The sequence below is a fragment of the Grammomys surdaster genome, unplaced genomic scaffold (assembly GCF_004785775.1).
Source record: "Grammomys surdaster isolate TR1022 unplaced genomic scaffold, NIH_TR_1.0 125049, whole genome shotgun sequence".
In the NCBI taxonomy this organism is placed as follows: Eukaryota; Metazoa; Chordata; class Mammalia; order Rodentia; family Muridae; genus Grammomys; species Grammomys surdaster.
Window position 1 is genome coordinate 430,082 of NW_021619961.1, and position 15,825 is coordinate 445,906.

Sequence of the window (15,825 nt, forward strand, 5' to 3'; positions counted from 1 at the left end):
TGTGTGTGTGTGTGTGTGTGTGTGTGTGTGTGTGTGTGTGTGTGTGTATGTGGTGTATGTGTGTGTGTGCTCTCCATGACACACATCTGGAAGTCAGAGGACAACTTTGGGGAGCCAATTCTTGCCCTCTTTCTTGTTTTGAGGATGCAGCTCTTATTTCTTCTGCTTCACTGTGGACTCCAGGCTAGCTCCTGTCCCTTCCTCTCATCTCACCGTTGGAGTTCTGGGATGATAGACACAGGCCACCACACCATGTTTTTACTTGAGTTCCTGGGATCAGTACTCAGGTCATCAGGCTTGCGTGCTGAACACTTTTGCCCACTGAGCCATCTTTCTCAAACCAAATTAAGTCTTTCTGAAATGAGCTAACTTTATCAACCCACATGACTGTGAATGATCCTGAGAAAAATGTCACCAAGGCTTCTGGTACCCCCTTTTTCTTATGACCTACCTCATAAAGAGGGATCTCCTAACCGAGCGCTCACTGATATACAAGATGATAATCTGGGGAAAGGTACACTTAAAAATACCCAAGGACTTCATTTCTTGAGCATGAACTTGGTGGCAGTTAGTGGCCTGAAAACATCAGCTTCCATGGCCTCAGACAGAAGAAACACCAGCTTTCTTGGTCACATCTGCTCCACTTCAAAGGCTGCAGCCACTTACAAGGCCTCCCAGCAGCTAACAGATTCCTGCAGAGATCATTGATTCTTACCGTTTTACTCTTCTGCTTTGGTTTGGTTTTTACAAATATGCATGAGATCCAGGGTTAAAGAAAGCCTGAGAAACTTGTTAACATTTATTATTTCATAACTCTATGCACTTCATAGTTTTGTGTAGTAACACTGGAGAAATGAGGTTGATTCCTTCCTACATTTAGAGTCAGAAGAATGTCTGGATAGATATGAGTGGAAGAAAAGTAGGCCTCTCTCTTATTTTTGGTTTTACTACCTAAACTGTTACTTATAAAAACAAATATTCATCTCATTAGTGAACTTCAAAAAAACTTTTTTGGTGTTTTGTTTTTACACAGGGTTTTACCAAGTAGCCTTGATTGACCTGGAACTTGTGGTGTAGACCAGGCTGGCCTTGGACTCAGAGATCTACCTGCCTCTGTCTCCCAGGAGCTGGGAGCAAGGCATGCGTTACCATCCTGTCATTATAGTAATGCTTTAAGTGTTCAGAAAGACAGGAAATTAAACAACTATGGAACTCTTGACTGACCTTTCCCAAGTGTTCGAGGAAGGATTTTTCAAGTACTGTTTGAACCGGAGTTCAAAGGCCTGCCCTATGGTACTTATGACATCTTGGGCCATTCCACTGCGACACTCCAGTATGTGGCATGCTGTAAGAAGACACATTAAAAATACAGTATCATGAGAACATTATATAAAAACAAAATAGTTCCAGAACATGAATAAATATGAACATGAGTTTTAAAACGTGTTTTAAAAAAAATCAAACTTATACCATCTCTAAAATGGCATAATCAGACTTCATATTCCATACGAATCAAGGAGAAAATATTAAAAATCTACATATCTAAAAACTTAGAAATTTTGAGCTGAGCATGGTGGTACACACCTTTAATACCAGCACTCAGGTGGCAGAGGCAGGTGGATCTCTGTCAGTTCCAGGTCAGTCTGGTCTACAGAGTGATTTCTAAGACAGCCAGGTTACACAGAGAAACTGTTTCAAAAAATGGTATCAAGTCAGATATTTAGGGCTCATGCTTTAGATTGTGTTAATTTTTTTTGCAATTACTTGTAAGTGTGTGTGTGTGTGTGTGTGTTCAAATGTGGGTCAGAGTACAACTTGCTAGAATTAGTTCACTCCTTCCACCATGTGACTCCCTGGAATCAAACTAAGGCTTGGTAAGCAAGTATCCTTACCCACTGAGCCACCAGTCTGGCCTGTAGGACATGTTCTTCAGATGGAACAAGGTAAGTTGTACCACATTGTACAGAGAGGTCATTTACCTGAGGTCTTCTTGTTTGTTCATTTCTAATCTCATACATATGTGGCTCAATTAAAAAACAAAATCAAAATGAGAATGATTGCAAAATAGAACCAAAATTTCTGTAACTTTTTTCCTTTGGGTTAAAAAGAGATAAAACTCAGGAAGGTAGAGGCAGAAGCAGGAAATTCCAGCATACATAGATAAACAGACAACACTGATTTCCTGCGAGAGAGGTAAGAGAATGGAACTAGAAGTACTCTGTGAAGAAGATCCAGAGCCATGATCAAACTCCGATTGTGCCACCATCCTGAAGGTGCAGAGCTCAGAGAAAAGCTTGGCTGACAGTAGTGTGCACAAATGGTGTATGGAAACTTCCTAAATGGGAGAATAGTGATATTTCCAAGACATTTGACAAGATGCTCTGATCTGGCATGGAAAGGTCAGTTTGCTAAGTGCTACTTGTGGGGGCTTGAATAGGAATGCCTGTCCCCCGCGCCCCATGGGCTCAGAAGCTTGAATGAGGTCCCAGGTTGGTGGAATTTTGGGGGAAGGATTAAGAGGTGGGGCCTTGTTGGAGGAGGCGTGTACCTGGGGGTGGGCTTTGAGGTTTCAAAAGCCCTCGCCATTCCCAGTTAGCTGTCTCTGCCTTGTGCTTGTGGATCACAGTGTGAGCTCTCAGCCTACTGCTCAGGCACAGTGCCTGCCTGCTGAACGCCTGCTGAACGCCTGCTGAACGCCTGCTGAACGCCTGCTGAACGCCTGCTGAACGCCTGCTGAACGCCTGCTGAACGCCTGCTGAACGCCTGCTGAATGCCGTGCTCCCCGCCATTACGATCATGGATCACTCTCTGAAACTAAATCCTTATTCTTTTTTACAAGTTGCCTTGGCCGTGGTGTTCTGTCACAGTACTAGAAAAGTAACTATGACCTGAGTCAACGGCCAGACCCTCACTTACGAGGACAACAGGACTGTCTGTCTACTTTAGAGAAAGTCTGGCATTTTTTTTCTTCATACTAGCTTTAAACCTCTGAGGAGCAGGACAAGCAGGCTGGGCACACAGGAAGCACTAAACCTGACCACCACCCTTTGCCACCGGAGAACACTCTGAACACTCTAAAATGCTTGTTTTGTTTTTTGTTTTTTTGTTTTTGTTGTTGTTGTTTTTTTTTTTTTTAATTTCTCCAACTTGAACACCTAGAGGTTTTGGTTTTGTCTGTCCATAGGCAGATTCTCCAAAATAATGTTCTACTTTGCTTCAATTACTCCGTTGCTGGCTTTTTTAAGGGGATGGAACAGAAAGTAAAACAGGGAAAGAGTAAACAGAAAAAAGGAAAAACAACAACAAAAAGGGTGCCTGTCTCTCTCCATGCACATGGCAGGCTGCCCTAGGCCACACCCCACCTCCTCTTAGGAAATGCCCCTATTTTGACAGTGCTACTCTTCAAACTCTCTTTTAGTTTGATCACATAATCACAGGGAAGCAGCATAGAAACCTGACATGAATCACATACGAAATGCCAGAATTCCCGGTCAGGATCCACCCTTCCTACAGCTAGCAGGCAAAGGAAAAAAAAAAAAAACAATACATAAGAAGTACTAATGTAGCCAGGCAGTGGTGGCACACACCTTTAATCCCAGCACTTGGGAGGCAGAGGCAGGTAGACCTCTGAGTTCGAGGCCAGCCTAGGCTATAAAGAGAAACCCTGTCTCAACAAACCAAAAAAAAAAGAAGTCCTAATGTTCCCAAGTGATTCTTGGTGGCATGAAACCAGCCATGGCAGCCTGAGCTCTGCTGTCCACATCTGGAGTCACTGCACACACTCATTTATTTCCCAAGCTGACCGTTCTACCTGTAAGCATCAGTAAGAATTGTGGGAATCTTAGCATTTCCCTTCACTAGGTTCCTAACGGTAAAATACACAAAAGAACGATTATTACTCTTAGTGGGTAGAAGGCCTTTTAACAAGTTTTGTTTAAGTTTCTGAGAAGGTGAGTCCATGACCATCATGGCTAGGAGCACAGCAGCAGTCAGGCAGGCAATGACTCGCTTAGCTTACAGCTTACATCTTGGTCCACAAGCGTCACGAGGCAGAGAGAGCTGACTGAGAGTTGGAATGAGCTTTTTTGAAACCTCAAAGCCCACCCCCAGTGTCATACCCCCTCCTGGAACTCACCATGTACCCCTGACTGGCCTGGAACTCTCTCTGTAGACCAGGCTGGCTTTGAACTGACAGAGATCCACCTGCCTCTGTCTCCTGAGTGCTGATATTAAAGGCTTACACCACCACTCTCAGACTGTTCATTTTTTCATAAAGATCAACGTTTGTCTAGAATTAGATCTTGCAATAAAGGTCAGTGACTCAGATCATCCACCAGATGGTGCTGTGGGACGCGAATGGAGTACATGCCTCCCGAAGCATCGGACTCAAAGAATATATTCACAGCTCACAGACAGTAGTCTACGTATTGTATAAGCATAAATACAAATATAAGTTAGCAGGTTCATTTAGGTTGGTTTTCATTGGCAGGGGCGTTAGTTTTACAATTCTCTTTCAATATTCAGCCCATGTATTTTTCTTATATATAAATAGTCCAGGTAAACCAGGGCCTCTTCTCAGACTAAGTTCAGATACAGTATGAAAACCTCCCTAGCCTGCCACAGTGTTGGACAGCTGAGGACAGGATGGACTTCCTCACACCAGCTACAGGAGAAGGCCGGACTTAACACTGACATTTCTAAGTCACCTTCTCTACAAAGACGGTCTTTCATAAACTGATGAGTTCATCAGAGGGCCCTAGCCAAGACAGGAAAATGTAATACCAGCTTAATCTGGATGGAAACGTTGAAACAGGTATACAGCAGAGGGAGGGTGGGGGCAGGGAGGCACATTGAGGAGTATTAGCAGGAAGTCTGGTCTCCTGTGCTCACTCTACTTCCTGCCGCCGAGCTTTCCTCCTCAGCCTTGCTTGCTATCTGGCTCCTGCCTTTCCGAGGTCACCTCCTCTGTGGGCTCTCTGATGAACTGAATGGTGTTTTCTTTCCTTCAGTCTCCTACTATTCCAGAGTGCGACCATTCTGGTGTCCTCTCCAGGAAAAAGTGCTATTCCTCCTAAGAAGGACCTCTTTCTTACGCCATGTGTCCTCGGACTTCTCCCCTCGACTGAAAGCCTTAGCCCCTTCCGTTGTGGAGTCCTTTGTTGATGACCTTACTCCTCGTCTCTCCTTTCCCTCTTCCGCTTCCCTCTCGCCTCTATCTGAATAGAAAAGGCTGGAGTACTAGGCTTTACTGAGGCTGATGAAGGGAAAGCTGCTTCCTTCTGGTCTGAGGAACGGATGACACGCCTCAGTGATTAGAGCATTGTAAACTACTGAATCCAACTGGGCCCGTCATCTCCTGGTCAGGAGGCCACCCCTTATTGCCCTGGTAGTCTCTCTACTTGTAGCCCCCGGAAGTCTCTCTATCTGTGCGGTTGTTTGCAGATCTCTATTGGCAAGCCTTCTGCTCTTTAGAGTTCTAACTAAAAAGCCTAACCCCACCTCCACCCCAGCTTTCTATCTCTTCACTAAATACCAACCAAAATCTTAGGCATATTTGCCCTGGTACTCTGGGCTTTCTCACTGTTTTCTATGAGGACTCCATAATCCCACTTCTATAGTGGCTTTCACACTCCCATTGCTGACCCTAATTCAAAGGCCTGGTTCCCCTAATCTGCCCTACCTCCTCTCCAAAGCAGCTCCCAGGATTTGTAGCCTATCTGTCCTGTGGTTTTCCCCTCAAACTCTAATAAAATGGACTTTGAATTTCCTTCAGAGTCCATTTTAAGATTATTTTATCATTGACTAAGGACTTATAAAAGGGAATCCCAATCCCCGGTGACACTTGGACAGAACTATTCTCCCTCAGGATAACTCTAATTCACTAAGCAATGTTATGTCACCTTTCCGATTCCATTATTTTTTATTCAGAGATTTAGAACATTTAAAAACATATAAAAATATCCATTGTTAGAATTGAAGGAAATAAAAAGAACCTAAAGAAAGTTAAAATCACCCCAAATTTCACTATGTGAGGATAGTCGCTATTAGTGGTTTCACATAGGCCTTTCCAGTTTTGTTTTGTTTTCTGTGTAAATCTTCCCTCAAAAATTACCTTAGGGTCACAGCAAACAGATTGCTCATATTCTGTCTGTGCACTTAATAGTGTAATGAATACTTTGACTGTGGCATTACTCATTCTTCTAAAACAATCTTGATTGCTGCATCATTACACATGCCATGGACTGGTTTAATTTTTAATGAATGAATACTGGATTAATATTTGCCTCCGACATATAAACATTACATGATAGTGATTTTAATTGTTTGATATTTTGCACATCCTAACTACTTCCTGAGAAATGAAACTCCTGGTTTAAAGGCCGGACTGGGCAACAGAGTTAATGCAAATCTCCACACAGCCTTACAGAATGTTTGGATCTGTGCTCTTGTGGGTTACACTCAAAATTAACCACTTCTCTAAACCACACTTGCCATTTCTCAACATTAGAAGTATAAAAAGGAAACGTGACATCTACAGCTTTTTTATTCTGGATTGCTCATAAAGTTACACTCCTTCTTGGCGTCTTGTAATGTTCTTTTGACAGGAACTTGTGCTCAGGACCTGGAGTTGCTCCACCCTTCACTGGCTAGAGTCCTCAGGAAAAATCATCTTGTTGGTTTTTTTTTTCCCCAGATGAGGTCTTTCTCTATAGCTTCAAATTTGCTATCTCCCTACTTCAGCCCCCTGACTGCAGGAATTGTAGGTGTGTGCCGCTGTGACTGGATTTAAAATGCCCTACTTGCCTTGACTTTAGTGTTTTGTTATCTATGACATACCAGTATTACCTACTTTATATTATATATACATAACATATATATACTTTATGCAGTATCACCTACTATATATATGTATATGTATACATACATATATATACACATACATGACATACCATTATTACCTACTTTGTATTATATATATATACATATATACACAACTTTATACAGTATCACCTATTTTATATTTATATATATATATATATATATATATATATATGACATACTAGTATTACCTACTTTGTATTATATACATATACATATTTGGCATTCCATTATTACCTACTTTATGGACTGCTGTGAAGATGACATGAGTCAATGTGCACAAAGTACACCTGACAATGTCTGCAGTGTGGTGAGCGTGCAATACACACAGCTACTTTTTCTTTGCCTCGTTTCTCTGTTTCACTATTTGTCTTCTTCCTGTTGACAAGAATCTCTACCTTCTTAGCGGCAACTTGACTTACAACTCCCGCTGGATGATGCTAGGCAGCAGGTAGGAACTGGGAGACAGTCACAGAGATTTTGGACTACATACAATATCTCTCCAAGCTCCCCAGGAATAAGCAATTCCCATTCCTTCATCAACACTTCTGTGTAAATGCCCATCAGATACTATTAGTCCACAGATTCGGCCCTTCATCCTCCAGGCAATTTAGATCATTAACGACCTCTGTTTAAAACTAATGAGACCTTATCTGACTTGGAATCTACAATTCCAGACTGATTTCTGCCCTCTGATATCACTGTACAGACACACCTGCAAGAAGCATCATACTGCGGTTGCAGTGCAATGGCAGAAACTGTAAGACTTTCTATAAAGCTCAGAATCTTTACTGGTATCTGGGGACCTACGGGCACTTCCCACTCTCTATAGTTTTTTGGTTTTTTTTTTTACTTTTATTTATTTTTTATTGGATATTTTATTTACATTTCAGATGTTATCCCATTACTCCATTTCCCTCCCCCACCCAGAAACCCACTGTCCCATTCCCCCTCCTTCTGCTTCTATAAGGATGTGCCCCCACCCACCCTCCCACTCCCACTCCCCCACCCTCGAATTCCCCCTCACTGAGGCATCCAGCCTTCAAGGGACCAAGGACCTCCTCTCCCACCCACTCCCGACAAGGCCATCCTCCCTTACATATACAGCTGGAGCCATGGTCTCTCCCTATGTGCTCCCAGGCTGGTGGTTTAGACCCTGGGAGCTCTGGTTGGTTGGTATTGTTGCTCTCCTCATGGGGCCAGAAACCCTTTCAGCTCTTCAGTCTTCTCTCTCACTCCTCCTTTGGGAATCCCATGATCAGTTCAATGGTTAGCTGTGAACATCCTCCTCTGTATATGTCAGGCTCTGCCAGGCCTCTAAGGAAACAGCTATATCAAGCTCCTGTCAGCATGTACTTCCTGGCATCCACATCAGTGTCTGTCTTTCGTGACTGTACATGGGATGGATACCCAGGTGGAGCAGTCTTCAGATGGCTCCTCCTTCAGTTTCTGTCCCACACTTTGTCTCCATATTTGCTCCCATGAGTATTTTGTTACCCCTTCTAAGAAAGACTGAAGCACCGACACTTTGGTCTTCCTTCTTCATGAGCTTCCTGTGGTCTGTGAGTTGCATCTTTGGTATTTCAAGCTTCTGACTTCTCTTTCCCTGCTACTCTTTAGCTTCTGTTCTTTTTCCTTCTCCGAAGCCCTGTCTTTATGGACACCACCTAGTACTAACTCATTGCACTGCACTTCAACCTGTATACATCCTACTGAGCACAGACCCAGTGAAAGCCTTGATTTCTTTGATGTTTGTGTCAACTATCAACTCGACAATGTAGAATGGCCTGGCAGATGACTTCCGGCATGCCTGTAAGGAATCATCTTGATTATATTAACTAAGGTAGGAGGCCTAGCTACTCTGGATGGCACCATTCCCTGGCTGGGATCCAGGACTGTATATATAGAGACAGAAAACTGAGCAGCAAGCAAGCTTTCACCTTTCTCTCTTCCTGATGATGGATATGACATGACTTGATGTTTCAAGTGCCCGTGACCTCGACTTCTCTGCCAGGACAGCCATCCTTAAACAGGGATCCAGAATAAACCCTTAAGCTGCTTTGTTAGGGTATTTGATCATAGCAGCCAGGAGACAAACTAAGATGACAAATGCCAAAGATGACAGAGTGACAGATGCCAACGCAAATTTACACCTGGATTCCAGAGGCTTTTCTTTATCATCTTTTTAACAGGGACTCAGGATCTCAGGCTATAACCCAGACTATGTCCTGGTTATAGCTCAGACTGGCTTCATATTTGTGGTGATTCTCCTTCCACATCTGTATTTTTTATGATAAGAATAACAAATGTTATTCAGAGGTCTTCCCAAATACAGCAAGCGGTTAGTTGGGCAGCTCCATGCTGGAAGCTCTCCCAGTTCTTGGCTCCTTCATCTCCTAGCCACTCCCTCATTATCCATTCAACATTCTGCAGCTCAGTGATTCACTTTCAGTGGAGTATCTTAGAGTGTCTGTCGTCACCTGCTCTCTCCTTTATCCATTCTCAGGACCGAGTCCTTCTAGGCAAGCAATTACCAAGCATCTATATGTGCCATGTTCTACCAACCAATGCTTCTCATAATTTCACTCTGACAATCACACTGCCTCCATGGCTTCAAGTTTCTCTCTGAACGCACCTACTACAGCCTGCCAGGTCAGTCTCTTTAGAACTCTGCTTTGCAAACAGTACCTCTACCCATCTACCCATGGGCAAGACCCTGCTTATTAGGTCTTCCTTATCCTCCCTGGGAGAGCATTTTTCTTCTTCTTCCCTGTGCAGCCTGCGGTTGTGCTTCCCAACATGCCATGCACATTTCCACCTCTGTCCCTTCGATTCCCAAACACTGTTCCATGTTCATTTAACCAAATATTTGGAGGCAAATTCCATCACCAGGGTGGAAGAAGTTCCACAACTCCCAGGTTCTATTTGAGGGCAGCTAGCTTAAACCCATCTCTCAGGGGAATCTGAATGTCTCTGGGTTGGGGATGAGAAACAGTACTAATCACATCTGTCCAGAAAGGTCAAACTTTCTAAGGAACCTCAGGCTTTTGACTTGAAGCACAGCCTACAGATGTCCTTCCTAGGCAACCTTGTTATACGCTAGGATAAGACACTCATTCCGATCATCCACTCAGTCATTCGAGACACAGTCTGAGCCATTTTGAAGGCTCTGAGAAACAACCGTGAGAAGGGTAGGCCCTGCCTTCATGGAGATCTCAGTCCAATAGAGAACATGTGAAAGGGTCAATCAAGTATGTGAAATAAACAGCAACAAAGTGCAGCTTGTTGGTAGGGAGAAAACTACAAGGTCATGATGGGGGTGAGACACACGTGACTAGAGGTAGGCAATGCCATCAGTAGAAGGCCTCTCAAAAGAAGAGACACTGGAGCTGAGACCTAAAGGTGAACAGGGATTGCTTAGCACACACAATCCCCTGAGTTCTAGCCTCAGCACTGCATAAAGCTGGGCATGGTGACACACGCCTATAATCCCACTCACTCAGAAAGTAAAGGCAGGAGGATCAGAAGTTCAAGGTTATCCTCAGCTACATAGTGAGTTTAAGATCAGCCTTGTCCAAAAAGCCACATACTCAAACTCAAAGGAACACTCCAGGCTTTTAAGCAGCAAGTGCATAGGGACACACACACACACACACACACCCCAACACCAATGCCTTATTGAGTTTTGTGTTCAATTTCTTTATCACCCAGGGATATGGGAACCACGCTAACATAACCAAAACAGCTTATTTTTGCATATGTAAATACATACACTTTTTAGGTTGTGAATCTTTCAAGTGCTGAGGTTTAAATACTGCCTGTGAATTTTTCCACTCTTCTCTGCTGGTAGGATTATTTATTTCCAGTTCAAATTTACATAGTTTTCTTAGAGTCCTTCAGTGTCACACTGCAGTGACATTGCACCTTACCTATCATTCAGAAGACGATGAAACGGGCCAGGAGGGGCCCACGGCTTCTCCTTTATCAGCCCCTGTTCCAGGCTGACTCTGTAAGGCCTGGTCAGCTTAACGGGAGTGCTCAAGTCTTCGATGACTGTAACTCCGAAGATAACAGAAAGCAATGCTCATAGACATGGCCTTCCTGTGTGACACCCATTACTGTGTACATTAGAAATAACCACTTATTTTTATGGTTGTTATCTAACAGCTCTCGTGAAAACCCAGAAGTTACTTTTCCATACCTCGTTGGTTGACTGGATCTTTAGCAACGTAGGCAACATAGTCTGTAGTATCCTATAAAAAAAGAGAAGCAATTGCATTTAAAATGAATGAATTGCAACCACTGGAAGATAAGACTTCCTTAGGACCTAACTGAGCCAAAGCCTTCGACATAACTGTTCTCTACAGCACAGGTTCTCAGCCCTTCAATGTTGCAGCCCTTTAATATAGTTCCTCATGTTGTTGGGGACCCCCAACTATAAAACTATTTTCATTGTTACTCCATAACTAATTTCGCTACTGTTATGAGTCATAATGTAAATATTTATGTTGGTCTTAAGAGATCCCTGGAGGGGCAGCAACCCACAGGTTGAGAACTATTCCTCTATGGTATACCCAGTAGAGCTTAACAATTAAATCTGTATTTTTCTGACCCTCGTGGGGAAAGGATAAAGATTGAAAATTCAGAGTCTAACTATATCATTAAGAATAAAAGAGAACACAGCTAAGGAATCCTTCAAATCTGTCTAGGAACTGACTGCCTTGGTTGAAATCTGTACAGAACTCCTCTGCCACAAAGTTAGGGGGAGCTGAGGTGTGGCATCGCCATTGGCCTGTGTCCAAATAGATTCATGTGTACCAGAAAATGAGCTTAGTAGAGACCTGTTGGTGTCTTTGGTTGCCTGTGTATTGCAAGATAGCTTACAGAATAAAACAGAAAAAATATAAATTGTTTCACCCATAGGCAGAGGCTAATCATTTCAAAACAGAGAACCTATGAATAGCTTGACTTCAGAAAGAGATATGTCACTGCCTTTGTGAAAACAAGAGAATGAGGACTTGGAGATTCCAGCATTTATGGAAAACAGTGAGCTGATGAATGGGATGGCTTTAATAATTAAAGGTGCTTTTGCTATCTTAATTCTCAGAGGGGAAAAAACCTACAGTGCCATTTCAGAGTATTAGAATGGTCTCTAGAGGGAAGATGCCATCTACTGGAAGGAAGTAGAAGCTGTGTTGGTAATGCCCTCCAGGGTCGCCACTTAACAACCACAATGAATCATGCAGGAAGCAGGTCTCACGGTCAGCAGAACTTGTCTTAAGTCATTTTTAAAAATAGCACGCACCTAAGTAAATGTCTCAGGCAAATAGAAAGCTGGGTTGGAATAGCTTCTAAATAAGTAAGGCCCTATCTATGAGCATTGCTTTCTGTTATCTTAGGAGTCACAGTCATTGGAGACTTGGGGACTCTAGTTAAGCTGACCAGGCACTATGATGTCAGCCTGGAACAGGGGCTGCTGAAGAAGCTGTGAGGGCTCTCCTGGTCTGTTTCATCATCTTCCAAATGAGCTTGCATTTTCTAATGGTTTTAAAAATTCTGACTGTAAATATCTGGTGGGGGGGGGGGCACTGCAGAACACTTAAAAGGAAAGAACAAATGTCAGGAGAAAATATTTGAAATATCTTTAATTTTTCACAAATCTACAGCATGTTTCGAAACACAGAGAGCATGGGCAGCTATAGAAGGATTTATAATAGATGCCCACGCAGTGAGAATTAAACATGAAGGAGAGCAGACATCACAGGTTAGGAAGAACGGTCCGTATTTTTGAACCATGATGCTGAGTCACATGGGGCTTCCTTTTTTTTTTTTTTTAGATTTATTTATGTATACGAGTGTTCTATTTGTATGGATGCCTGCATGACAGAAGAGGGCATCAGATCCCATTATAGACGGTTGTGAGCCACCATGTGGTTGCTGGGAATTGAACTCAGGACCTCTGGAAGAGCAGCCAGTGGTCTTAACCGCTGAGCCATTTCTCCAGCCCCACATGGGACTTCTACCTCGGCCTCACTTACCCTGTGACTAGGCCAGCTAGCTCCTTAGCTGAAGTACCTCAGTGGGCATCCTAAAGCAAATGCAGAGATAGATTCACTGTGTCCAGCTGACTGAATTATCTCACTCAATTCTGGCAACACAGAGGCAACAGGAATTATCCCTATCTTGCAAAGGAAGACCCCAAATCTTAAAAAAGTTAGTATATCAAGCATTTGACTCTAATGTTTAATACTAGCCTTCACTGTCTTCTTGACAGGAGGGTAAAACTTCACTGGTGGGGGGGAGAGGGGCTAACACCAAGCCAGATCATCATTTAAACCCCAAGCCAGTGGATTTTTCAACTGCAGATCCCAGGGTTTCCACTGATTGTACTGATGTAAAAACCATGTTCCCACAATGGTTGCAGACCTGGTTGCAGATTCTGGCAAGGACAGTGCTTCAGTTTTAAAGCTTCGAAGTATTGTAAGACGGGATGGAAAACTTTACAATTCTGAAGAACAAAACCAAATCCTGTTGGATGTGCAGCAAATGAAGGCTTGTGCACCAGCCCTAACATGACAACAGCCCCGGGAACTCAGACAGGCTAATTTCAGGGCAAACACCAATCATCATTTTTTTAAGTACATCATACACTAATAAGTCTTTTTAAAAGTGTGCCTGAGTCCCTTCACAAGAAATCAAATGGGCTGGAAGGCGAAGAGGAACCATCACTCTTCTCCCATCTAGATTCCTTGTTCTCTCTTTCTCTCTCTCTCTCTCTCTCTCTCTCTCTCTCTCTCTCTCTCTCTCTCTCTCTCTCTCTCTCGGCTCACTGTGCAACACAAGCCATCCTACATGCCCTGTTTGCTAATGGATCAACAATTTACAATCAATGTATGCAGGCCCTCTCTAAGGACTCTGGTCCCAAAATGAAGCAGTGATGTAAAAGTATCTTTTAGTCACACGATGTAATTGTCATCTCTGACTCTTACTGTCTCTGACTGCTAACTTAAGTCTAGTCCTGGAAGCTTCTAGCCTCTGTACAACCTAACCTAGGCCTAGAATGTTTTCAGCCTCTGAGATTTACTGCCGAATAAATTCACTTTTCTTGTCCTTTCTGAACGCTGATTCACTGACTTAACTCAGTTGTTCTGGCTCAAACCCCTGTCCAAGATGACTGATTCAGTCTGGCTTCTCTCAGCTTCTCCTGAATTGCTCTGCTTGACCTCAAACTAACTCTAGCAATCTGTTCTGATCTTCTGGCTCCTTCACACATTCTCTGGCTCATTCTGTCTTCACCTGTGCCTAGCTTCCTTTTCTTTCTTTTTCTTTTTTTTTTTTAATCAGTAAAACTGTCACCTCCTTCTGTTCCTCCCCCTCTCTCTTTTCTGCACTGTTGTTTTTTGGGGTGGTTTTTTTTTTGGTTTTTTTTGGGGGGGGTTGGTTTTTCGAGACAGGGTTTCTCTGTGTAGCCCTGGCTGTCCTGGAACTCACTCTGTAGACCAGGCTGGCCTCGAACTCAGAAATCCGCCTGCCTCTGCCTCCCAAGTGCTGGGATTAAAGGCATGCGCCACCACCGCCCAGCCTGCACTGTTGTTTTAAGTAGCCTCTTTTTCTTCTCTCTTCTTGTGTGAGTTGGGCATATCCTATTGTGTCAAATCTTTTTCTGATCTGTCACTTTATCTGCCACTCAATTAGAAATCACTTTCAAATACATGTGCTTCCTTCTACAAACTAATTTACCTTTATTATTTGGGATTAAAGATGTGTACTAACGGTTTTGTCTGAGTTCCAGCTAAAGGGATGAACAGTGTGTGCTAAGACTGAGCCATACCACAACTAGAATCAGCCTTTTTCAGTAAACAACAATCTCAGGGTTCACAGTGTGATCAAATATCCTACAACACAGTGAGGAATCAAGGAATGGCACTTTGGAAAGTATTCTCAGAGAGAACCCCTGTACGATCTGTGGGAAGTGAGCACTACTCAGCCTCTTGACAGAGAGAACTATGGATCCTCCCTTCATGATTGAGCAGTGTCTCCAAGGTTTACACAAATCTGGACGATCATTATAGATTGGCCTTGGCCTTGGCTGACAACTATGATGGTGAACGGGATTCCCATCTTGTATCAAATCCAACTGATAGTCTGCTTAGTCTGCTGTTGGGGAACATTCTGGAAGAAAAACAGCAGTGCACACAGGACACACAGTTTTCACAATTTTAATGTTAACTGAAAATTTACCAGATGATAACTCAGTGGCTACTAACACCACAGAGGGCTAGCAGTCCTTCTACTAAGCCCAATCTTTTAAAATCCAGATACAGGAAACATTTGCCCAAACCACTGTGGGTGTTTTGTTTTGTTTTGTTTTCTACCTGATACATGAAGCATTTAACAAATTGCAATATCTGGAAAAGACATGAAGTAGTTAATATTCTGCATATGAAAATTCTTAGGACTCACAAAAAGAACTTCTACAAATCTAAACTTACAGGGTCCCCTCCAGAGGCAAATGAAATCGATTGCATTTGATGATTTGCAATAATCTGGAAAACAAAAGCAAATTAAACATTTTAACACTATAATGTGTTTGATTTGTTTCTACTGCTTAGCATCCCTTTAGAAGCTACACTGTCTACATTCTCAAATAAACTCTTTTGTTGTTGTTTTGCTATTGAGATTGAAAGTAAAGCATTGTTTATCCTAAGGATTTACTCTACCATTAAACTATGTATCTACACCTAAATACCCCCAACTAACTCATGGATTTGACATGCCCCTCCTCACCTAGGTAGACATACGATCTAGGTCTAACTATCCAATCAGTGTCTCAGTCACTCTCTCCCTCTCCCTCTCCCTCTCCCTCTCCCTCTCCCTCTCCCTCTCCCTCTCCCTCTCCCTCTCCCTCTCCCTCTCCCTCTCCCTCTCCCTCTCCCTCTCCCTCTC

General features: G+C 43.1%; 1 protein-coding gene across 1 annotated transcript in view; it reads right to left on the bottom strand.

Moving 5' to 3' along the window:
- The window catches only part of Shc4 (SHC adaptor protein 4), a 92,988-nt gene that overhangs the window by 18,213 nt on the left and 58,950 nt on the right, over window positions 1-15,825 (bottom strand). Inside the window, exons 5-7 of the mRNA XM_028785005.1 lie at window positions 15,372-15,425; window positions 11,081-11,132; window positions 1,225-1,345 (exon numbers count right to left, since the gene is read on the bottom strand). Of these exons, the coding sequence (XP_028640838.1) occupies window positions 1,225-1,345; window positions 11,081-11,132; window positions 15,372-15,425 (227 nt within the window). The remainder of the gene's footprint in view (window positions 1-1,224; window positions 1,346-11,080; window positions 11,133-15,371; window positions 15,426-15,825) is intronic.